General features: G+C 39.6%; 1 protein-coding gene across 1 annotated transcript; it reads right to left on the bottom strand.

Annotated features, from left to right (window-relative positions):
* Positions 1-269: 269 nt before the first annotated feature.
* On the bottom strand, positions 270-26,367 carry ppp1cab (protein phosphatase 1, catalytic subunit, alpha isozyme b). Its single transcript, XM_034193331.1, has 7 exons — positions 25,969-26,367; positions 23,978-24,109; positions 15,745-15,975; positions 6,334-6,438; positions 4,755-4,978; positions 2,708-2,842; positions 270-1,099 (listed from the first exon to the last, which is right to left on the bottom strand). Exons 1-7 carry the CDS (start codon positions 26,021-26,023, stop codon positions 1,004-1,006), a joined length of 978 nt encoding a protein of 325 aa, XP_034049222.1. The 5' UTR covers positions 26,024-26,367; the 3' UTR covers positions 270-1,003.

The raw sequence follows: 26,367 nt of genomic DNA, 5'->3' as shown, positions 1-26,367 counted from the left end.
TGGACGAGTAGAGTTTGGAGATGGCCTGATAAAGCAGCAAGATTCATCATCCATAAGGCAATATGACAAAGAGGAGGCAAGCATCACAACAATGCAGCTCAGGCTCATGGAATAAAAAGCCATCTACACGTTTGAGGCATGACAGCTCCCCCGAGGAACAGCAGCAATCTCAGGGATTTCCAAATTTAAATAGTAGCTGAGATACCGAGCGACAACAAACATGAGCGGGAGGGGAGAGACAAAAAAAAAAAAAACAAACAACCCACAGCGCAGCTCAGATTCACGCTTTATTGGTCAACTTGATGAAAGACTACAAAACGAAGTCACAAAAAAAATCTCTTTCAAGTAATCAAATCTGTACAAACCTAAACTGTAGGGGTTTTTACAGCTCTGGCTCATATTAATCTGAAGTCATGTGCATGTGTGTGTGAAACAGCGTGCTCAATCTGTTCAAGGAAACTGCAAATCAGGACTAAAGGATACCATGCGTGCCCGCGCACACACACACACACACACACGTCTGTCTGAGATTTTACAGTACACAGGACTGGGAAAACAAGATACTTTCCCTCTCCAGAAGTACGCACGCACACACCCACACACACACACACACCACATGCTGGCAGGATTTTGTTGATAAATTTATCAAGTCAACAATCTCCCACAGTCCCCAAAATGTAGCTTTTTTCAGTCAAATGTTACCATACAGACAGACAACGTGGTTTCAACCTTTGCGTGGAAAGAGTGGTAAGAGAGGGTCGAGTAGACCTCTCCAGTACTCTCACACAAAATACACAGGCATACATTTTTTTTTTTATGCTCACTGACAGACAGACCTCCGCACACGCACTCGCTCGAACAATTGAGAACATTAAATGTTTTACGAATTATAGATAAAAAAGGAATAAAAGCCCTGGGTATAGGTTTGTTTTCTGGCTGTTTGGTGAAAGAAAGGAGAGGTAGAAAGGGCAGGTGGGCTGAGGGGAAAAGTAAACTACTGGTGTCATTTCTTAGCTTTTCGCGGGGGAGTGACCGGACGGCCAGAAGCCGTGCCCCCTCCACCGCCATAGAACAGCTTCTTGTCTGCAGGTTTCAGAATCTATAAATGGGGATTTAAACAAAGAGATGGAGAAAGAAAGAAAGAAAGAAAAAAAGAAAGAAAGAAAGAAAGAAAGACATGATTAATAAAAGGATTGTATACAGCACACACACCCAAGAATCTGTGCATAAATCAAACAAAGCACAACAAATTCTTAACCCTCTGAACATCAAGCAGCGTTTTGGGTGCTTTTGCTCCTGTCACAATTTTCACTGCACCTGCAAATGCTGCATTTCTATGGAATTACCACTCAAAATCAAAAAAGAATCAAAAGAACAAAGTGTATTCATTTGATTACTTTTTTTTTTTTTTTTTTTTTTTGCAAAAATTTTAAAAAGACAGATCTCTCAATTAAATGTGTGCCAGGTTTGGTGGACATGTGTGTGTGTATGTGTGTGTTGGGGGCAGTGTTGCCACAGTTACTTTGAAAAAGTAATCCAATTACTGATTACTCCTTGAAAAAGTAACTTAGTTACTTTACTGATTACTCAATTGTAAAAGTAACTAAGTTAGATTACTAGTTACTTTTTAGTTACTTTCCCCAGCTGCCGACAACAACCCTCTGCCACCTCAACATGACAATGATACCTGTTTTGCCAAAACTTACTTTATAGTCACCCTTTCTTGACTTTAATGAAAATAAATACTTTTTTTTATAAAAAGTAAACTAAAGACCTCTTTCTTGACCTCATATTTAACTGTTGACAGCACTGTAACAGTAAAACTTGCAACTTCGAACCTACATTGTTTATAAATGTAACTATTACATTCATTCTAGCATTTTTCTAACATTTAAATTCTCTCTAAATATTTTACTTGTCAAAATTATTATTATTTTAAGTAGTATTAGTAGTTGTAGTAAAAAAAAGGCTTCAAAACTGGACCTTTAATTCAGGGGTGTTGTGTGTGTGGGGGGGGGCACATCCCTCCCCCATGCCCCCATTCCATCTGGATTCGCCCCTGCCTTGGTGTTTGAGCACAAAGAATGGATAACATTTATTTATGCAGAAAACATGACCAGATTTACAGGTAAGAAAGTTTTATTGCGTTTTCACATCATGTAGTCCTCAGAAAGAGAGTTTAGGTGCATTTGAGTGGAAAATAGTGTTAGTTGTTGACGCGTCACGGAGGATCAGCTGTTTTTAATGAGACAATACAGAGCGGCTCAGCTCAGAATTCTAAATAAAGGAGAAAAATAAAGCATAAAAATTTCTTTGTAAAGCTCAGTGCAGGTGTGCTGATCATCGCGCTTTAAGAGGTGAGGACGAGTCGAGCAGCTGCAAAAAACCGCGGATGAAAAGCTCACAGCTCGCTTAAAGTGGGCAGTTCAGTCGAACCCCGGCCCCCTGCCCACGGACCAAGTTTTCATGCTGCTGTCGACCCACAATGCAAAAATAATAGTAACGCAGAGTGACTTGGAGAAGTAACTTTAATCTGATTACTCATTTGGAAAGATTAATGCGTCAGATTACTCGTTACAAAAAAGTGGTTAGATTAGAGTAATGCGTTACCGGCATCACTGGTTGGGGGGCAAGCACACAACACGTTACATCTTAAAGGTAAAACACCAAGGTCAGTTTTAAATACTCTGATTATCACATTGCTTACCTGGAATGAGCACATGAGGGTCTCATCTACGCTCATCATGGCTCCGGCATTATCAAACTCACCGCAATAGTTTGGGGCAGAGAACAGTGTTACCAGCTGCCTCTTGGCAAAGAACTCATATCCATCCTCAACCACCTAAAATAAATAATGCGGGGTGGGGAGGGGGGAAGCATCACTAGTCACATATTCAAAGATCTAGTTTTGAAAAATTTGTTTCATTTTATATATCTGCCTCTCTCAAATGCACATCAAGTGATCAGAAAAACAGGTCTAAACAAATCTAACTGGGCTTTAATGTGTCCAAAGATGACAAAGTGCTTCAAAGGTTCACCTGGACAAGGATTGTTCAGGAAAATCTCACTGTAAATTAAAAAAGTACATGTTTGAACAGCAGAAAAAAAGATAAAATGCAAAACTATACAAAAATGACCATATGCACGCTTTGACATGAGGTAAACCACTCATACTGCCATTTCTATGCAACTGCTCTAACTCTGTGTGAAATGTCTGACAAAACAACACTTTATTGATACAATGGACGACTATTTAGAACTGTGATAAGCAGAATGTTGGCTGACTGACAGATGATCCAGAGATATAGGTTCTAAAGGATGTTTGGCAGTGCCAGAAATTTTAGCAGAAACCCTGGATTCATGGCTCTGGCTGTTATCATTCACGAACCCCCCCCCAGCAATAGTAAAAATATACCAGCAAACAAGATGCAGATGTACTGCGTTAAGTTTGATAATCACTGCACTGCAAAAACATGACATAACATGATGACATAACTTCTATATTATAATAGTCAAGTGGCCTCTGTGTGTGGGTATGATGGGGAGAGCAGACATTTGTGTTTGGTATGCTTATGTATTTTGGGTCTTGGATGAATGCTGCAAAAATGGAAGTAATATTTTTGGAGAAATCTGCAATATTAGCTAACCAGTAAACTATGGACATTGTGCTGCAATTCACCATGGGAGTTTGGGGTTTTCAATGTTGTTATTGTGGTTCATGTTAGTTTAACCGTGCTGTTAGTGTTACTGATTTGTTTTTTTGTTTTGTAGTTCAATTGGTTTAGTCAGTTTAGTTAAGTGTCATGTTGCCGTTACCATGAGTAAAAAGTGTACAGTGCTTTTGAGATCTTCCGCCACCGTCTCTGTTTGTGGGTGTGTCAAATTAAAAGCACCTGCCTGCAGCAGAATGCAGAAAAGACATAAAAAGCTGTGCATGCGTGCCTATAACTTTGGTCACAGACAAAGTGTGGAGAACTGACATTTGCCGTTTGGTATGGGTCAAAGATGAATGCTGCCAAAACAGAATGTTGATAGGACTAATATTTTTGGAGAAGCTACGGATATTAGCTAAAAACACTGAACAATGTCATAATTACATTCTGGACTCACATGCCATTCCAGGACGGAGCGGTAAATCATCTATATATTAAAAGTGTGCATGCTTGCATGATTTTCTTTAGTAAGTTCAATGAAGTACATAATTGTAAATACATTAAAAACACATGGATGACATGAAGTGAAAACACTTATTTACATTGTGGCACATTAAAAAAAAAAAAAAAAATCAAATGACAAAATAGACGTACTAATAAAATAAAATAATAATGTGTATATGATAAGAACCTAAACAATTTATAACTACATTAACAGTAAATTAACATAAAAAATACGTAATTAACAGGAATTAAAAGGTTGAGTCGTTCTTCTAAAAACTGTTGAGCTCTAAGGTCTAAAGTTTTAAAAACATTCTGGACTCACATGCCATTGCAACTCCTTATAGAAACTTTGCACAATTTATTACCACCCTTGAAAAATGTCAGCTACCTATTTTAGAAACACTATCCAACCTAGAGCCCGTGGATCCCCATGGGCAACACGCTAGTTTGTATTTAAATTTACTTCAATACCTTGCCAACTAAACTCTCCCTCTTTTCACTTTCTCATTTTCATTGTTCCTTGGTGGTTTCCTGTGTTTGCACTGCATACTGTTTCAAAACCTGCTATCTAAATCATGATCGCCATCTCATACTGACCTGATGAGCTCGACAAATAAGGTCCATGTCATGTTTGTGGAGAAATTTTGTGACCACATCAGCTCCAAAAGTGAATGACACACCACGATCATTTTCACCCCAGCCCAGCACATCCTTGTCTGGGTCGGCCCACAGCAGGTCGCAAAGGAGTCCCTGATCGGGCACGTCAGTGGGACGCATGACCCTTCGTACTTGCTCCATAGACTGCAGGTCTGGCGATAAGCCTGATAAAAAGAACAATTCAACCTTAGTGGCCAAAATTTTGACCTTTGTGTTTAACCACTTTTTCTCAAAATGAAGTTTGGTCCAAATTGGATAAAAATGCTCCGAGTTATTCTGTTCACACATGGACAGCTGGACACACAGGGGGAACAATACTGCTGCTCGCACTACTGCTGTGTGTGGGTGTAATAAGTCTCTCATCTGAATAAATATAGTAACAAAATGTGGCAGCTTCAATGCAGTCTTAATGGTTTTTTTAGAGCCATAAAAGGATTAACTTTAGCACTCAGCTATTGCAGAAAAAAAGAGTGTACTTTGCCGCTGCTTGAAAAGCTATGGACATTTATTTAGTGACACACTGAAGATCACACAGCATTTTCAGTATTACTATCACTGTTACATTAAAACTACTCTGAACAGCAAAATACACTGTCTATATGTTACCATTTTCAACCTGTTAGCAATAAATACAGCAAAATACACTGTCTATATGTTACCATTTTTAACCTGTTAGCAATAAATACAGATTAGCATTAAGAAATAAAATCATGCCATCATTACAGCTCCATATTTTAACCAAACTTATTCATAGTCCATGAGCCAGATCCTGAAATACTGGCCATCGCTACATGAAATGACTTTAGTTTTGTGTCATGTCTGTGATCTGCTTTTTTTCTACAAAATTAAATAACTGAATGAACATCCTCTGAGGCTGGTGATTCCATAATTTTTGCCAGGGGTTGTATTCAAGCTGTATTTTAACATCCCTGAATAATTTGGTAGTTATTTTAAGAAATCATATCAAAACTGGCATGTGTCATTACATCCTTACATCAAATTAAATTATGATTTATTTAAAAATGTAAAATCATAAGATCATCATACTCGTAAAAAACATAAAAAACTGTCAACTTCTACACAAAACCTATTTTTATTCTCTTTCTTATGGATAGTTTTTAATCTGTATTTGTTTTATTCTTTTACTTCTGTTTTTATTTATGTATTTTAATTTATTCATTTTTAATTATTTATTCAATTTTATGTTGACTTGTTTTATGTAAGGCACCTTGAGATGGCTTTTGCTGTGACTTGGTGCATTATAAGCTAATTAAATTAAGATTACACTATTATGCTTTTATATATATGAGGAATATGTTTCAACAAAAACCACTATGAAAATTACTGCCCTCATTTGTACCAACTGACACCCCCCACTGGCTCATAGACGACTGTAAATCCAGCCAAGTGCAAATTTAGTTCTGCAAGCTTTGGACCACTTTATTGACAGTAACAGAGCAGAAGGGGTTTGTTTGTGTACTCGGGTACGAGACCCAAATGAATCTTATCATGCAAATACCTCCATGGCAACAGAAGATCTTCTCATCAACTATGGCTGCAACCGGCAAACAGTTGAAACAGTCAGTGAAGGTCTTCCACAATTTTATGTTGTATCGCCTCTTACCTGTATGAGGCAACCAGAGTTACATATTCACAATCGTATCTCAAGAGCTATGACGCGTTATCAGTTGTGCCTTTCTGTTGCCTCACACTAGAAAATAACGTCTTGCATGATCATGGATGGCTCTGGGAAAGACGGAGAAAGGCAAGTGATTAATCATTAAACACACCCGCAGTTACGATTGTGTACTGCGTTTTTTGTTATTAAAACAAAATCATTTTACCTGTCAAGTTAAAACCAATGACTAAAATTGTGGGGAATCACCATTTATCAAAGGTGGTTTGCACTGCCTGAGTGGAGCAAATATTTTTGAAAGTACAAATCATCTGATGATGCCAATACAAGCTATAAAACTTGTGTTTTATAAATATCTAAGGGATTTTTAGAAATGCTCCAAACTTCAACTGGTATCCATCAATGTAACATTTCCCCTGCAATTTTACTTCAGGCCTGGTGATACTCACAATAAATAAAGCGCACTGCACTTCAAATTGTGAGGTGCAGTATGAAGAAAAAATGTGAGGTGCTCAGAAATGCAAAAGCTTAAGTAATGTGCTCATAATGTGCCTCATGTATCAATGTTGCGCACTTGTGGCGTAAATTCACGGCGTAAACTTGAAATACACCAAAGTCGCCATGACATGTATCAAGCAGTGCGCACCTGCCCATTTCTGGCGTACACCTGACGTGATCTTGATAAATGCGGCGGGTGGAAACGACCGTAATTATAATAAACACTCCCATAAATATTCAGACTCCGCTTCAGACACACCCTCATTTTACGACATGGAAGCCAGGAAGACAGCAATGAAAAAGAACTTCACCAATCACGACGCGTGCCAATAGAGCGTCAAAAGCGGCCGTCGTATCAATTGTTTTGTAGTATATAATCAAAGTGTTACAGTGGTCCCTCATTAATCGCTGGAGTTACGTTCTAAAAAATAGCCCGAAATACGCGAAACCGCGACGTTAGGCAGCGTTATTTTTTACAATTATTATAGACGTTTCAAAGCTGTAAAACCCCTCACTACACAGTTTATATACTTTCTCAATCAGGCATGAACATTTTCTCACTTTTCTCTCGTGTGTAAACACTCTCAAAGTTCAAACCTTAGTAGGAAAATAATACCAAATTGTTTCAGGCCCAAACATTTGTTTGAGAAATAAAAATAGAAAGTTTTTCTATAAATAATTATGATGGCATTTAGAACTAACTAATTAATTTTAACGATCAACGAACGAGGTCGGACACAAGAAATTATTAATAGTGACTGACCAGTATGTCACAGATCGCTCCTCTGCGTCCTGACGCCGCGCCTTTTCCCACTCACACCTGGCTGCAGGTGTTTGTTTCCGAGTGACAAACACAGTTATGAGTAGTTGTTCGCACTCTTTTTTCTTCTGGGCGACAAGATTCTTATAAACAGATACGCAGAACACAGAACACTGTAAAAAAAAAAAAAAAAAAAAAAAGGCATGCAAAATTGGACTAAATACGCCGCGAGACTCCGAGGCCATGACAGGTGAACCGCGTTATAGCGAGGGAACACTGTATTCTCTTTTCACATGTCAATAATTCTTGACATGGATATTTGCTCGCTCAATTAATAAGACACGCCTAATCTGTCAGATTTCGTTATTTTTTTAAATGTATTCCTGTATTTATTTTATTGTGACAACCGAGTGAAGATGACAAAACGTGATTGCAGAACGGGCGAATTAAGGGAATGACCAAACTACAGTTGTTATTATCAATTTCACAGTCTAAAACGATCACACCACATGAAGTTAAGCTCAGCGCTGCTCTGGTTCCAGGCTCGAAGTCTGGAGAAAAGGGCGTGCAGCGCTGTCTTTGCAGTCAGCGCTGTAGCCACGGATCGTGCTCCATAACAATCCCGCAAAAGCGGGATTTGTATTGATTATTATGTAGTATAATCAGGAAAGTGTTATTTAGGTAACATATGCATTGATTTGTATAATGGCACTGTTTATCATGTTGATCATCTTCATTTTTATGTGGATTCCAACGCTGGTTCATTTTGGTGTATAATTTATGCCACCTCTCGACCTGGTGTATATTTTCAGCGCAGCGTACGCCAACAACCACATTGATAAATGCCAAGTAGCGCAGCCGTTTTGGCGTACACCCCATATACGCTCAAATATCGCCGTACGCAACGTTGATACATGAGGCCCAATTTATGTAATCCAACCATAGTCCTGCAAAGCTTAATTATTGGTTAAAAAAACTTTTCACAGAAAAATATACAAGTATTTCTTCTATTAAAGAAAACCCAAAGCCTAGAATCACTGTTTCAGCATCACTGAGGTTCCCACCACTAACTGCACTGGTGCAAACAAGATATTTAGGTATAAGCCAAATTTAATGTACAGATTTACTGAGAATCCCCAATCATCACTGACGAATTTCACTGTACATGTGCACCGACTATTTTCTTTTAAGTCCAGACACCATGATGAACCATGCTCACACAAAATGAAGCCAGGCTGAAACACAGTCCACAAACTGCAAATTAACAGCCCAGATTCAGGCGGTGCACAGCAACCGAATGAACAAGCTGCTGTTCAACAAAACATCACGCAAATCACATTAAGAATCGCACTTCCATACATTCTTTTAACTAATACTTTGCCTTCAACAATGTAGCCATCAGGAGTGAAACACAAAATCTGTGGTGTAGATGTCAAACTCTGACAAGTGACACTTTCTAACGGTAAGATGGGGGGGGGGGGGGGACGACTGATTAGCATGCTGTAAAAGCAATAGGCACTGCAGTCTCGTTCGAACCATGCGTGATATTGCAGGATTTGACCACTTATGGGGACCTCCACTCCCATTGTGCAATATATTCACAGCTTCACACGAAAAATGGTGTACTGTTTTGTTTTCAGCTGCAATCACCGAAGCAGTCGTGAAAAGTGTTTGGGTTTTTTTTCCCCAGTGGAGAAGGGAAGACGAGGCGAGTGGCAGACGTCATGTCGGTAAATGTTAGCCTACACAGCTAACCAGAGTACCTACATTCTCTCGCCTGCAAAACCGCCTCAACATGTTTGTGCTCCAGGTCATAAACAAACCGCAATACATGGCTACTTTCCCACTGCATCGTCACTTTTTCTTTGCATTTTCACTTTGTGTGCAATTTGCCCAAAAAACTCAGAGATAATGCTGTGTTTTTTTCCTTGGAAGTAGAGAAATTACATCATATGCGTCATATTTTACCCCTTTAGCGCCCGTCCTCAAACAAGACTGCAGTGCCCAATTCCAAGTAAGTTGCTCTATATGATATGTGTGAGAGAATCCCAGAACCAAAGTGCTGTGGATGCAGTAAAATGATTGACATCAAAATGAATGGATATTTGGTGGTCTTTTGCATTATTTCATCAGTTATTTTTTTACTTTCATGATTAAAATAACATTTCTGGGCTGGCAGAGGTTCTCAATCACTTGGTGGCTCACCAGGCCCATAATACTATTGGGAAAAGCTGATTAAAAGCAAATAGCAAACTCAAATTCCTCCATTAAGTTGTCCTTTATAACAAATAAAGTCTGCATTCATTTTTGGCCATTACATTATGTTACAAAATTACATGTTGCGCAGTCATTGTTCTCCAACTGTTTCCCAATGTGTCCCTTTGTCTATCTGAAATCAGATTCTGCCACTCAAAAGACAAACAGCACAGTGGCTGCTGCTGTGATGTGAGTCATCTCAATGCCTCCCACAGCTTTTCAGTTTACTTGCAAAACACACTTATTATGCAGGTCTTGACAGGACAGCCATGTCTGTAAATTTAGACAGAATTATTATGAGAGTGGACTCTATGATGGAAATGAAAAAGTGATGTGACTATACTGATGTTGGATTAAGTCTGAATCAAACAGTGTAATTCATAAAAAAATCCATTCGTGTATGTGTGTATATACACACACACACACACACACACACACACACACACACACACACACACACACACACAGAAGAAAATAAGTATTTGAACACCCTGCGATTTTGAAAGTTCTCCCACTTAGAAATCATGGAGGGGTCTGAAATTTTCATCTTAGGTGCATGTCTACTGTGAGACATAATCTTAAAAAAAAAAAAAAAAAAAAAAAAAAAAAAAAAAAAATTCCGGAAATCACAATGTATGATTTTTTTTAAATAATTTATTTGTATGTTACTGCTTCAAATAAGTATTTGATCCCCTACCAACCAGCAAGAATTCTGGCTCACACAGACCTGTTAATTTTTCTTTAAGAAGCCCTCTTATTCTGCACTCTTTACCTGTATTAATTGCACCTGTTTGAACTTGTTACCTGTATAAATGCCACCTGTTCACACACTCAATCACACTCCAACCTGTCCACCATTGCCAAGACCAAAAAGCTGTCTAAGGACACCAGGGGCAAAACTGTAGACCTGCAGAAGGCTGGGATGGACTACAAGACAACAGGCAAGCAGCTTGGTAGAAGACAACAACTGTTATATTTATTAGAAAGTGGAAGAAACACAAGATGACTGTCAATCTCCCTCGGTCTGGGATTCCATGCAAGATCTCACTTTGTGGGGTAAGGATGATTCTGAGAAAGCTCAGAACTACACAGGAGGACCTGGTCAATGACCTGAAGAGAGCTGGGACCACTGTCACAAAGATTACATTAGTAACCCATGTCATGGTTTAAAATCCTGCAGGGCAGCAAGGTCCTCCTGCTCAAGCCAGCACATGTCCAGGCCCATTTGAAGTTCACCAGTGACCATCTGGATGATCCATAGGAGGCATGGGAGAAGGTCATGTGGTCAGATGAGACCAAAACAGAGCTTTTTGGAATCAACTCCACTTACCATGTTTAGAGGATGAGAACAACCCCAAGAAAACCATCCCAACCGTGAAACATGGGAGTGGAAACATCATACTCTGGGGGTGCTCTTCTGCAAAGGGGACAGGACGACTGCACCGTATTGAAGGGAGGATGGATGGGGTCATGCATTTCAAGATTTTGGCAAACAACCTCCTTCCCTCAGTAAGAGCATTGAAGATGGGTCATGGCTGGGTCTTCCAGCATGACAATGACCCCAAACACACAGCCAGGGCAACTAAGGAGGGGCTCCATAAGAAGCACTTCAAGGTCCTGGAGTTGCCTGGCCAGTCTCCAGACCTGAACTCAATAGAAAATCTTTGGAGAGAGCTGAAAATCCAAACCTGAAAGATCTAGAGAAGATCTGTATGGAGGAGTGGACCAAAATTCCTGCTGCAGTGTGTGCAAACCTGGTGAAATACTACAGGAAATGTTTGACCTCTGTAATTGCAAACAAAGGCTACTGTACCAAATATTAACATTGATTTTCACAGGTGTTCAAATACTTATTTGCAGCAGTAACATACAAATAAATTATTTAAAAAAAAAAAAATCATACATTGTGATTTCAATTTATTTTTTTTTAGATTATGTCTCTCACAGTGGACATGCACCTAAGATGAAAGTTTCAGACCCCTCCATGATTTCTAAGTGGGAGAACTTGCAAAAATGCAGGGTGTTCAAATACTTACTTTCCTCACTGTATATATATATATATATATATATATATATATATATATATATATATATATATATATATATATATATATATATATATATACATACACTCAACAAAAATATAAACGCAACACTTTTGGTTTTGCTCCCATTTTGTATGAGATGAACTCAAAGATCTAAAACTTTTTCCACATACACAATATCACCATTTCCCTCAAATATTGTTCACAAACCAGTCTAAATCTGTGATAGTGAGCACTTCTCCTTTGCTGAGATAATCCATCCCACCTCACAGGTGTGCCATACCAAGATGCTGATTAGACACCATGATTAGTGCACAGGTGTGCCTTAGACTGTCCACAATAAAAGGCCACTCTGAAAGGTGCAGTTTTATCACACAGCACAATTGTTTTATTGGGGGGGATACCAGTCAGTATCTGGTGTGACCACCATTTGCCTCATGCAGTGCAACACATCTCCTTCGCATAGAGTTGATCAGGCTGTCAGTTGTGGCCTGTGGAATGTTGGCCACTCCTCTTCAATGGCTGTGCGAAGTTGCTGGATGTTGGCAGGAACTGGTACACGCTGTCGTATACGCCGGTCCAGAGCATCCCAAACATGCTCAATGGGTGACATGTCCGGTGAGTATGCCGGCCATGCAAGAACTGGGACATTTTCAGCTTCCAAGGATTGTGTACAGATCCTTGCAACATGGGGCCGTGCATTATCCTGCTGCAACATGAGGTGATGTTCTTGGATGGCACAACAATGGGCCTCAGGATCTCGTCACGGTATCTCTGTGCATTCAAAATGCCATCAATAAAATGCACCTGTGTTCTTCATCCATAACAGACGCCTGTGCACTAATCATGGTGTCTAATCAGCATCTTGGTATGGCACACCTGTGAGGTGGGATGGATTATCTCAGCAAAGGAGAAGTGCTCACTATCACAGATTTAGACTGGTTTGTGAACAATATTTGAGGGAAATGGTGATATTGTGTATGTGGAAAAAGTTTTAGATCTTTGAGTTCATCTCATACAAAATGGGAGCAAAACCAAAAGTGTTGCGTTTATATTTTTGTTGAGTGTATATATATATACATACACACACACACACACACACGAGGTCTGTTAGAAAAGTATCCGACCTTTTTATTTTTTTCAAAAACCTGATGGATTTGAATCATGTGTGCTTGCATGAGCCAACCTTGAACCTTCGTGCGCATGCGTGAATTTTTTCACGCCTGTCGATTGCGTCATTTGCTTGTAAGCAGCCTTTGTGTGCGGATGGGTGTAGTCTCTCGTCGTTTTTTCTTTGCAAGGAAATGGCGGAACGACTGGAGCAGCGCGATTGCATCAAATTTTGCCAGAAACTGGGTGACAGCCAGGTGGAAACCATTCGGATTATTCAGACAGTTTTCGGTGACGATCCTCTGGGCATCACACAGATTAAGGAGAGGTACAACCGGTTTAAAGACATCCGCACAACAGTGGAGAGCACGCCGCGCTCCGGGTGGCCATCAACATGCTGAAATGACCAGATCATTTCCAAAGTGAACGCTGTGGTGATGTGGGACTCACGTGTGACTATCCAAGAAATTGCGGAAGAGGTGGACATCAGCACTTTTTCGGCACATTCCACTGTGACAGAAGATGCCATGAAAAGAGTTGCAGCAAAATTCATGCCGATGGCTTCGGCACGAAGCTGATGGCGGAACAAAAGCACCACCGTGTTGAAGCCTCACAGGACATGTTGTGACATGCCCTCTTCCACATTTTCTCGGATAGTCACACGACTGAAAAGCCACCGAAAGCCGTCTGAATCTTCCAAATGGTTTCCACCTGGCTGTCGCCCAGTTTCTGTCAAAATTTGATGCAGTCGCGCTGCTCCAGTCGTTCCGCCATTTCCTTGCAAAGAAAAAAACGATGAGAGACTACACCCATCCTCACACAAAGGCTGCTTACAAGCAAATGATGCAATCGACAGGTGTGAAAAAATTCACGCATGCGCACGAAGGTTCAAGGTTGGCTCATGCAAGCACACGTGATTCAAATCCATCAGGTTTTTGAAAAAATAAAAAGGGCGGATACTTTTCTAACAGACCTCGTATACACACACACACACACAGTGAACCCAGAAAGTATTCACAGCACTTCACTTTCTCCACATTCTATGTTAGAGCTTTATTCCAAAAGGGATGAAATTCATTTTTTCTTCAAAATTCTACACACAATACCCCAATGACAATGTGAAAAGGTTTTTTTTTTGTTTTTTTTAGCTTTTTGCAAATTTATTAAAAATAAAGACACTAAGAAATCACATGTACATAAGTATTCACAGCCTTTGCCATGAAGCTCAAAATTGACTTCAGGTGTATTCTGTTTCCAATGATCCTCCTTGAGATGTTTATACAGCTTAATTGGAGTCCATGCGGGATAAATTCAGTTGGTTGGATATGATTTGGAAAGGCACACATCTGTCTACATATAAGGTCCCACAGTTGACAGTGAATGTCAGAGCACAAACCAAGCATGAAGTCAAAGGAATTGTCTGTAATCCTCCGAAACAGGATTGTCTCAAGGCACAAATCTGGGAAAGAGTACAGAAAAAATTCTGCTGCTTTGAATGTCCCACTGAGCACAGTGGCCTCCATCATCTCTAAATAGAAGAAGTTCAGATCCACCAGGACTCTTCCTAGAGCTGGCCGCCCGTCTAAAATGAGCGATCGGGGGAGAAGGGCCTTAGTCAGGGAGGTGACCAAAAACCCAATGGTCACTCTATGAGAGCTCCAGCATTCCTCTTTGGAGAGATGAGAACCTTCCAGAAGGACAACCATCTCTGCAGCAATCCACCAGTCAAGCCTGTATGGTAGTGGCCAGATGGAAGCCACTGCTTAGTAAAACTTACATGGCAGACTGCCTGGAGCTTACCAAACGGCCCCCGAAGGACTCTCAGACCATGAGAAACAAACTTCTCTGCTCTGATGAGATAAAGACCATCCCTACAGTGAAGCATGGTGGTGGCAGCATCCTGTTGTGGGGATGTTTTTCAGCAGCAGGAACTGGGAGACTAGTCAGGATTGAGGGAAAGATGAATGCAGCAATGTACAGAGACATCGTGGATGAAAACCTGCTCCAGAGCGCTCTTGACCTCAGACTGGGGGAACAATTCATTTTTCAACAGGACAATGACCCTAATCACACAGCCAAGATATCAAAGGAGTGGCTTCAGTTCAAGTCTGAAAATGGCTGGGCACCGACACTCTCCATCCAACCTGATGGAGCCTGAGAGGAGCTGTAAAGAGTAATGGGCAAAATTACCCAAAGATAGGTGCACCAAGCTTGTGGCATCATATTCAAGAAGACTTGAGGCTGTAATTGCTGCCAAAGGTGCAACAAGAAAGTACAGAGCAAAGGATGTGAATATTTAGGTGCATGTGATATTAATTTTTAATTTTAATAAATTTGAAAAAAATAAAATAACCAACTTTTTTATGTTGTCATTATGGAGTGTTGTGAGTAGAATTTTGAGGGAAAAATTAATTTACTCCATTTTGGAATAAGGCTGTAACAAAAATGTGGAAAAAAATGAAGTGCTGTGAATACTTTCTGGACGCACTGTGTGTGTGTGTGTGTGTATATATATATATATATATATATATATATATATATACATACATACATACATACATACATACATACACAGATGTTGAATTTAAAGTTGAACACCCAAAAAAATAACATACAAATACTTACACTCATCATAGAAGCCATATATTCTGTTTATAGAAGCACACTCATGGTTTCCTCGCAAGAGAAAAAAGTTTTCTGGGTATTTGATCTTGTACGCCAATAAAAGGCAGATGGTCTCCAGGGACTGCTTGCCTCTGTCGACATAGTCCCCGAGGAACAGGTAGTTACTCTCTGGAGGGAAGCCTCCATACTCAAAGAGCCTCAACAGATCATAGTACTGACCATGGACATCACCTGGAAAGTGAAAGTAAATATTAGTTTAGAAATATTAATGTGCAGTGTTGCAATATAGAGCAGGTATTTGAGTGTAGAGCAGGTAGCTGAATGGATAAGGAGCTGGCCTGCCAATGTGTAGACCTGAGTTCAAATCCCACTCATGCTACCCGTTTTCCACTTTTAACAACCAACTAACTCTCCAGACATTTCTATGGCCAGAATGTCTTAAACTGAAGGACTGTGCTATCACTTGACTCAATATCAGGCACCAAAAGCCCCCCACCATCTCACAAAGTGACCAGTCTTCCAAACATTTTCTGGCCAAAATTACGACACCTCTGGAAATCTTCAACAAACAGTCTCTATGGATCAAAGATACTCTCTGAAACGTTATGGGCAACAGAACCACAGTGTCACCTGGCGGAAGGACACGCGGACCCATCAATACGTGAATATGCTTTCATTTAACGAGAGAGAAATTGTAATTTCTCTTCCTGTTGTTATCGTTAACTAAAGACAAAAATTTATATTCCAATTTAATCTGTTACATGTTTCTTTCATGTGACATTTTGACTATTCCCTTTATAACTCTTGGTGGATTTTTAAATGTTATTTGTTGAATTATTAATGAATTGTCATGGTGAAAACAGTGTTTCTGTTAATTGTTTCCCTTTTCTAGGATGGGATTAGGAAACTCAGTCAGCTTATATTTTGTTAGCCAAAGAAGAAAGAAGGTATATGTCATTCATTGTATCTTACGTGTTTTTAAAATAACTTTCTTTGGGAGAAACCTGAAGCCAGGGGCGGGGCTTATGACCAGATACTTAGCCTCTTTAAAATGACCCTGAAACAAAGGAACTTTCTCTTAAGTTCTCTTCTTCCACTCCTTCATCACTCTAACTCCTTAGTCTTAGCTTGTTGCTTTATTTCATTGTGTTTCTCTTTCTTCCATAACTTTTGCTGTTTGATGCACCAATTTTTAAATAACTTTTAAGGCATGTGTCAAGTTCTCTGCATTTTGAAGACAACTTCCAAACTGAGTTTCAAAATTCATACATTTTGAATCTGGAGTACCTAACTCATTTTCTGCTCAATGCCAAGGGTTTTTGTTAACTTTAATTTTCTCCACAACTTTCTTTGCAAAGCCTTGAACTTTTTCTCCATTTTTTATGAAGACTTCAAGGTTCAAAGGTCAAAGATTTTATTGTCATTTTCACTGTGCATTTGTATACACAAGAGAACGAAATTTCGTTTCTCAATCAGTGACTGCAGTTAAATTGATCTTCCACGAGTTTTACAAACTGCCAAAGCATTTTAGACAGCAAACACCAAAACCTTCATCCTGGGTCAGTCGGTGAACCAAAATTCTACAGAACCGCTGAACCATCACGTTTGGCCCGCCAGTGAAATGAAAACAAGCTGTTTGCACGCCTTTAGTCATCTGCAAGACCCAGCAGGTTAATCCAAAGCAGGGGAAGCAAGGCCAGCAAATTCCAATTAGGAAGCCGCACTACACCCGATCCAAAGGACCCAGATAAGTGAGCCTTCAACTGTTCTGATGGTCTTTGCTGTCAGTGATGCAAAGTGGCTTTTTTGGGGTTAATTTGTAAAATAACAACAATAATTTGTGAACCCAAAATTCACAGCTATATTCCAACCAGGTTTATTCTTATTAAATTTCTATATATTTCATTCTTTCATTTCTCTTGCTTTTCATGTCTCCTCAACATATTGTCTCAGTAATAAAACTATCAACCATTACCCATATTGTCAAAATCTTAGTCACATTTGTTTGTACCTATATATATGCAAATAAATCTGTAAATATTATGCCAGTTGTTTGCCTTGTGTCCAGTTGAAGAGATGTTTAATTAATTGTGTCCAGAGCATATGACTTTAAAGTCTGATTAATATCAATCACAACATGATCATGTTACTGCAGTATGCAGGTGGTGCCCCTTTTGAGGTATTTAATTAAATTTCATTGTTTTAACTTATATTCGCTACAATAGACAAATGTTAAGTGATCAATGTATCGGTACAACTCCAACCAATATACTGGCAAAAAAGACCTCGGCTATGAATGAAGTACACTGGAGCGGGCATGTATTCTTTCTTTTATGTTTTGATATGAGTCACCCAAATGTTTTAATGAGCTGTCTCTGAGAAAATCAGGCAGGGGTGTCCTGATGGCCCAACTCGGATTTTGATTAAATTTTCATCAATTACCCTTCAAACAGATTGATTAGGCATGGTTAAGTTTGTTTTTTCATCAGACCGAATTTTACCACATTTTTGGTCAATTCAAAATTTAATGTCAAAACACCCCGAGAATCCATTACATTAAAATATATAGTAAAAGTGGCCAACTTGGACAAAGCAATTGTTGTTAGAAAAACTGAGCATGAGGCATCATCAGGGATGCCCTAAACCTCTGTAAACCATTGTCCGTTCGGTGGAACTTTTCCTTATATTTCTATAATCAACACTTTTTTAATTTTATAGGCAGACGCTTTTAGGGCCAAATCCTGGTGAGTGGGAAATTGGAAATTCCTCATATATTGGTCAATATTTTTGCCTTTTTTCAGTAAAGAAGGCATCATTTTATGTGTTTTCTGATATGGGGAGTTCATTTATGCAATTAGTTTTATGATCAGAGGTCAAGGTCACTGACAAAGGTCAAGGTCAAGATTCTGCAACTTCTTGCCAATTTTTCATATTCAGTAGTATGTATTACCACCTGAATTGATAATATTGAGCTTTTAATGAATCAACGTGATAGAAGAGATTATTGCTTTTATATTGATATGCAATATGACTAGTGTTTAACAGATTTCAGGTCTTTAAGGTCAGCAAAGTAAGGTTCTTACACTCAACAAAAATATAAACGCAACACTTTTGGTTTTGCTCCCATTTTGTATGAGATGAACTCAAAGATCTAAAACTTTTTCCACATACACAATATCACCATTTCCCTCAAATATTGTTCACAAACCAGTCTAAATCTGTGATAGTGAGCACTTCTCCTTTGCTGAGATAATCCATCCCACCTCACAGGTGTGCCATATCAAGATGCTGATTAGACACCATGATTAGTGCACAGGTGTGCCTTAGACTGCCCACAATAAAAGGCCACTCTGAAAGGTGCAGTTTTATCACACAGCACAATGCCACAGATGTCGCAAGATTTGAGGGAGCGTGCAATTGGCATGCTGACAGCAGGAATGTCAACCAGAGCTGTTGCTCGTGTATCGAATGTTCATTTCTCTACCATAAGCCGTCTCCAAAGGCGTTTCAGAGAATTTGGCAGTACATCCAACCAGCCTCACAACTGCAGACCATGTGTAACCACACCAGCCCAGGACCTCCACATCCAGCATGTTCACCTCCAAGATCGTCTGAGACCAGCCACTCGGACAGCTGCTGAAACAATCGGTTTGCATAACCAAAGAATTTCTGCACAAACTGTCAGAAACCGTCTTAGGGAAGCTCATCTGCATGCTCGTCGTCCTCATCGGGGTCTCAACCTGACTCCAGTTCGTCATCATAACCGACTTGAGTGGGCAAATGCTCACATTCGCTGGCGTTTGGCACGTTGGAGAGGTGTTCTCTTCACGGATGAATCCCAGTTCACACTGTCCAGGGCAGATGGCAGACAGCATGTGTGGCTTTGTGTGGGTGAGCGGTTTTCTGATGTCAATGTTGTGGAGCGAGGAGCCCATGGTGGCGGTGGGGTTATGGTATGGGCAGGCATCTGTTATGGATGAAGAACACAGGTGCATTTTATTGATGGCATTTTGAATGCACAGCGATACCGTGACGAGATCCTGAGGTCCATTGTTGTGCCATACATCCAAGAACATCACCTCATGTTGCAGCAGGATAATGCACGGCCCCATGTTGCAAGGATCTGTACACAATTCTTGGAAGCTGAAAATGTCCCAGTTCTTGCATGGCCGGCATACTCACCGGACATGTCACCCATTGAGCATGTTTGGGATGCTCTGAACCGGCGTATACGACAGCGTGTATCAGTTCCTGCCAATATCCAGCAACTTCGCACAGCCATTGAAGAGGAGTGGACCAACATTCCACAGGCCACAATTGACAACCTGATCAACTCTATGCGAAGGAGATGTGTTGAACTGCATGAGGCAAATGGTGGTCACACCAGATACTGACTGGTATCCCCCCCAATAAAACAAAACTGCACCTTTCAGAGTGGCCTTTTATTGTGGGCAGTCTAAGGCACACCTGTGCACTAATCATGGTGTCTAATCAGCATCTTGATATGGCACACCTGTGAGGTGGGATGGATTATCTCAGCAAAGGAGAAGTGCTCACTATCACAGATTTAGACTGGTTTGTGAACAATATTTGAGGGAAATGGTGATATTGTGTATGTGGAAAAAGTTTTAGATCTTTGAGTTCATCTCATCCAAAATGGGAGCAAAACCAAAAGTGTTGCGTTTATATTTTTGTTGAGTGTAGAAATCCCGCTCTATTTCATCAAATTTGAATCTCCTCATTATTACAGTCAATACTTTACCTATTTCAGCAACCAAAGTATCAATTTATATCAAATCAAACTTTATTTGTATAGCACTTTACAACAGTAACCACTGAACCAAAGTGCTTTACATGAATACATAAAATCAACAACAATAAAACAAAACAACCATCATAATAAGACTCTACATCAGGGCTATTCAACTGTATTTTTCCTAGGGCCAAATTTGTCAGAATACTATGATCTGTGGGCTGGACATTCTCGTGACCTGTACTATTACTCTCAGATGTACAACTGAGACAAATGCTACTGCATTTCTTTTTCCCTTTTTATTTAACAGAACATCAAAGTATATACTAATGAAGTCACTGAGTGTGGGAAAGTGCAGCAGGCTGTCATTAAGATCACATGCAAAAATGGCTAGTTTTTTTTTTTTTTTATAAAAGCAGTCAGCTTTTCAACCACATCAGCTGCTGTTTTATCCCTCCCCTGAAGACTCAGATTAAGACCATTCAAATGATGCATGATATCACTTAAAAAGCACATTTCTGAGATAAATTTCTCATCCAGCAATTTTGTCAGAAATGTTTCAGCCTTCTTGTGCTTGCATTCACATAGAAAGGTGATCATTTCCTCCTTCAGTTCACAGACCACCTGACGTGTAAAAGTAGGTCAGAGTGCTCAGCTGACATATCAGCAAGTAGTCTGCAAAACAACCTGTGTTGAAGACTGGATGTTCCTCTGATAAAGTTCACTGCAGCAATCACAGAGTCCATGGTACTTTTCAACTCACCACTAAGCTGAGAGCAGAGGACACTCTGGTGAACGAGACAGTGGAGAGACTGTAGTTTTGGTGCAACAGCAGACAGTCATGTAGACAGTCCTTTGACCCTTCCCGCCATTGAGGGAGCTCTGCTCCAGGTTCAGTCCATTCTCTTTAAAAAAAAGCAATAATCTTTTGGAAAATGATTTCCCCTGTTGGTTGTCCTTCCAGTGGAATTAGGCCCAAGAGATACTCCTTGAAACAGTCACCGTTGAAAAACCACACATAAAAAAAAGTTGTGCTGTATCAGAGCTATCAGTTGACTCATCCACAGCCAGCGAAATGAATTCAGCTTTCTTCAACTGAGTCAGAAGTCTCAAAAACATCTGTGACTAAAACATCCAGTCGTCTTGCAGCTGTTGTATCTAACAGAGGGATTGACTTGATTGAAGACATTACCTGCTGTTTTAGCTTGTCGTCCGCTACCACCTCGTCGACAGCAGCTAATACGCATTCTTTCACTGTTTCAGAGTCAGTGAATGGCATTTTCTTTTTAGCAAGAACCCTCAACATGCAGGGATGCTGCTGTTGTCTTCTGTTGCAGAGTGCAGCTATAGGAAAAGATTGCAGTGCTTCACTTGTAGTTCAGATTAAGTCCTTTTATTTTTATTTGATGAGCATCAGAACCCGGTGGCTATTCATTGTAAAAACAGGAGTGAGTCGTAATGAAGTGCCTCTGCACGTTATATTCCTTATTCACCGAGCAACAGTCAGAACACAGCAGGCACATAGGATTGCCTTCGGTATTTTCTACGTGCACATATTTACCAGGCCAGTCATTATTAAATCTTCTATTTTCATTGTCAACTCGACGTCTCTTCTCCTTTGAATGCGCCATGTTGTATTCTTCTTCGTTCGAGTTTACTGGCGGTTTGCAAACCAATACGGTACATTACCGCCACCAACTGTTCAAGTGCCCGCAATGCCTTCACATGAGGTGGGGCTGTTTGGAAACAGTGCTGACATGCAGTAAAGGACTCAACGTGCCGCAAAGCACCACAATGTGTCGTAAAATGCCGAAAATTGGCAAATGCGCTTTGTAGCAGCTTTTGATCGTGTAATTATTAATACTTATGAGTAAATGGGCCGCGGGCCAGTCCAAACTTATTAAAGGGCCGGTTCTGGCCCGCGGGCTGCCGGTTGAATAGCCCTGCTAAACATGCTAAAAGCAATGCTGAACAAATACGTTTTTAGCTTAACTTTGAACAGAGACAAGGCACTGATCAAGCGCGACTCAAGGGGCAAAGAATTCCAAAGTCTAATCCAAGCCACAACAAAAGAGCAGTCACCCCACTGTCTGCTTTTGGTCCTAGGGACCTCCAGCTGATGCTGACCAGCGGACCGCAAAGTTCTGGTGGGTGTATATGCAGTTAACAGTTGACAAAGATAAGAAGGTGCAAGTCCATGTACAGCTTTAAAAACAAATATTAAGAGTTTAAAATCAATCCTAAAATGGACTGGAAGCCAGTGGAAAGCAGACAAAACTGGAGTGATATGACTATTTTTGCGAGTGTTTGTCAGAAGGCGGGCTGCAGCGTTTTGAACCCTCTGCAGACGTTGAAGAATGATCTGGTTGACACCCACATACAGTGCATTACAGTAGTCAATCCGGGAGCTAATAAAGGCATGCAAGCCTTTACAAGGTCTGTCTGTGAAAGAAAAGGTTTAACTTTCGACAGAAGACAAAGCTGAAAAAAGCTGGTTTTCACTACACAGTCAATTTGCTTGTCAAATTTTAAAAACTCATCAAATTTGACACCCAGGTTCCTTACAGTAGACTGACAGTAATGACTGACTGTTTTCAAATATAGGAAGTGGAAATATATGGTTAGTTTTATGATCAGAGGTCAAGGTCATTGACAAAGGACAAGATCAAAATTCTGCAATTTTTTTTTTTGCCAATTTTTCATATTCAGCAGTATGTATTACCACCAGAATTGATAATATTGATCTTTTAATAAATCAGTGTGATAGAAGAGATTATTGCCTTTATATTGATATGCAATATGGCTGGGGTTTAACAGGATTCAGGTCTTTAAGGTCGGCAAAGTAAGGTTCTTTGAAATCCCGCTCTATCATCAAATTTGAATCTCCTCATTATTCCAGCCAAGTATCAATTTATATGTTTTCAGATATAGGGAGTGGAATTATGGGGTTAATTTTATGATCAGAGGTCAAGGTCACATGAAAAAAACAAACTTTACCATGCCTAATCAATCTAGTTGAAGGGTAATTGGTGAAAATTTCATCGAAATCCGAGTCCAGCCATCGGGACACCTACATTGCCACCCGCGTGATCTCAGAGACAGTTCATTAACTTTGGATGTTCATGTTTAGTTCTTGATGAATTGCACTACAATGTGTACTTATGCAGTCCCAGTAATTTGCAGACTGTTCCTTTGAAATAGCATGCTTCAATAAATGGCAAATCTGGGGCAGTTGTACCATGAAGTTTATGTTATCAGGATTTCCCCTCATTCTTGTAATTATATAAGGTCAAATAAAAATGTCATACTGCCCTGAAAATTAGTTTTTCTATCTTATATATTGATACTCGAATATCAAAGTACAAGAAGATTCTCATACCAGTTCATTAATCAAATTTACAAAGGAGATCTGAATGTTTCTCAATGCTGTCACTGACCACGAGAGACCCTCAGCCCCAAACAGCACAACTAAAAGCTCACCACAAATCTTGAGGGGAGCCTCAAGTTCAAGCAGAATGGGTTGACTAAGGAAGATCTCTCGGGACTTTAGGCAGAGGCCACGGATCTCATTTTCTGTCAACTGAACATTTTTTCCTGGTCTGGAACCTTTCACTGTAAAGGATGGGGGGGGATTAGAAGAAGAAACAAATAGGGGAAAAAATTAAAACAATTAGAAATAATACACTGCATAGAAATTGTGCATATGTCATGTATAGGATAACAGTCCAGGTGTCACTGACCGAACGGTCCCCCCTACAAATAGATCTGCCCTGCCTTGACTATGCATGCATCATTTCAGAGTGTAAGCAGCGATTCACAGAGTATCGCCTTGTTTCTGCTTAAAACGACCTCGCTTCTGCTTAAAACTAACTTTAGAATGATTTAAGAGGTTTTATTTTGTCATCTGATGGTTAATAATCACATTATTCTCTTTGATCTCTGTGTGTAGAGAGTCAGACTCAGAGTCAATCTCAGAAGCATGCAGAGTGAAGGCAGGGTGGACCATTTGGTCGGCGACACCGGTTCTCTAGTCACTGGAATATACTTAGGAACTAGATATATTTTTTGCTGTGTCAATCAAGGGCCAATTAATTATGAATCATTAAAGTCTTTTAGTCAAAATAGTGACAAAGAAACAAAAAAAGTCTTTCCCACTTCCATATTAAATTTTGCTACTTTCATAAACAAGATTAAACATCCAATACAGTTTTTGAATTACCAGCCAATTTTGATACTGCATGTGCATGTAGAGGTGCAAATGAAAAATACAACACAAAATTAAGTTCAACATTCTCTTTGTAAAAATTGATGTCAAAAGATATGATTATGTGAATGGGTTTTGTGGTAAGTGTCATTCCAGTGCCAGTCAACAACTGTAACCTGCAATTGGTTTTACCTTTAATTACGGGATAGACTCAAGAGTGCAAAAACCAAACAAACAAACAAATGTATACCTTCAACTTCATTGAGGGGGTGTTCATGTGCAAAATTACAAAAGAGGGTGAGTGTTGCTTTCTGTAGCCAGCAATTGGGTCCCCCTATTGAGGTTTCAAATTCCGCAAAATCTCAGAGGTGGCTTTCGCTGCGAGATGTGTACATATATACATATATATACATATATATACAGATGATAATGGTTTCACGCCATTAAATGGCTATGGAATCAGGTCATACAAAAAAATGAACCACTGTCCAACTTCTTGTGGATTTCAGTGTATAAACACACTTGAAGGCCTGATGTAGGTTTTATCTGAATCAGGGGCTTAGTTGTTCAGAAACTGATATATCAGAAGGATCTGTAGAGTTTAAACAAGTGACCACACATCTAAGCATTAGCTGTGATTTTAGGTTGCATAAAATATTACTTCACAAGCCCTGTTTTTATGAAATTAACTTTTTTGCTGTGCCTCTGAACACAGAGACAAGGCACTATGCAAAATCAAGGCAAGAAAAAACAATCACAGTTAATTAAAAGCAAACACCTGGTAAACAACAAGTAATACGTCAAGCATTTTCTACCTGGTCAGCTACAACAGTTTTGTTTTTTTCTTATTTCTGTTCGTGTTAGTTTTGATCATGTATCCCCATTATTCTCAAGGATCACAATGAAACTAAGCTCTTGCACGTTATTGTATTTATCCTTTTATTATCGCGCTATTATATGTATTTTATACAATACCATATAATAATTAATCAAATCAACAATGTGTATATCAGGTCATCCTCACATCTCCACGGTGCTTTGCTCGGCAAACTTAAACAGCAATATGCATATGTAGACAATAACGTTTGGGATTTTGAGGTTTAATGTGATTTGAGAATAGTACAGCAAAAACAAAACTAATGCATGTCAAACTGGGTTTTGGTAAGAAGAGCAGAACTTTGCAGCCACTAAATAAATTGGCGGACACCGGTCGCAACTACGAGCTAAGTAAGCTAAAATGGCTACCAAGGGAAATAACGCCACTTACCTTCGAGCAGACGCTGTATAATGGAGTCAATGTTCAACTTATCAGTTTCTGCCATATTATTCCACACTTTATGTTGTTTTTTATAATCACAATATATTTAAGATGTAAGAATTTGTTAATTGGGCACTCAGTTGAGTCACCTCATCTAGTTTAGCTTTAATCGTCTGTCGTTAGCCAACTTGCTAGCTAACCGTGGGCAGTTTTGCTAACCTCAAAAATTGAGGGAGGGTAATGAATTGTTGAAGATGTGGTGATATGTACTTAAACAACGCATTAGTCAACTAATTTCCATTAGATAACCGAATTCAAAAAACATATGTGTATTCGTTCACGGTTTATCCCGTAGACACAAACACCATGCCCGAGAACAAGGGAAAAAAAATCCTCTCGCTGCGCGTT

Source organism: Thalassophryne amazonica, chromosome 18 (genome assembly GCF_902500255.1).
Source record: "Thalassophryne amazonica chromosome 18, fThaAma1.1, whole genome shotgun sequence".
Classification (NCBI taxonomy): Eukaryota; Metazoa; Chordata; class Actinopteri; order Batrachoidiformes; family Batrachoididae; genus Thalassophryne; species Thalassophryne amazonica.
Note: the sequence above shows the minus strand (reverse complement) of the source record. Positions and strands in the feature narration are given on the sequence as shown.

Bases quoted from the DNA above. Each gene is read 5' to 3' on its own strand.
- ppp1cab (XM_034193331.1), bottom strand. From the start codon at position 26,023: ATGGCAGAAACTGATAAGTTGAACATTGACTCCATTATACAGCGTCTG. The intron at 2,843-4,754 runs GTCAGTATGAGA...TATTTATTTTAG, and splicing joins TTATTTGTCGAGCTCATCAG to GTGGTTGAGGATGGATATGA. The intron at 1,100-2,707 runs GTAAGCAATGTG...CCCCATTTATAG, and splicing joins CCCTCATGTGCTCATTCCAG to ATTCTGAAACCTGCAGACAA.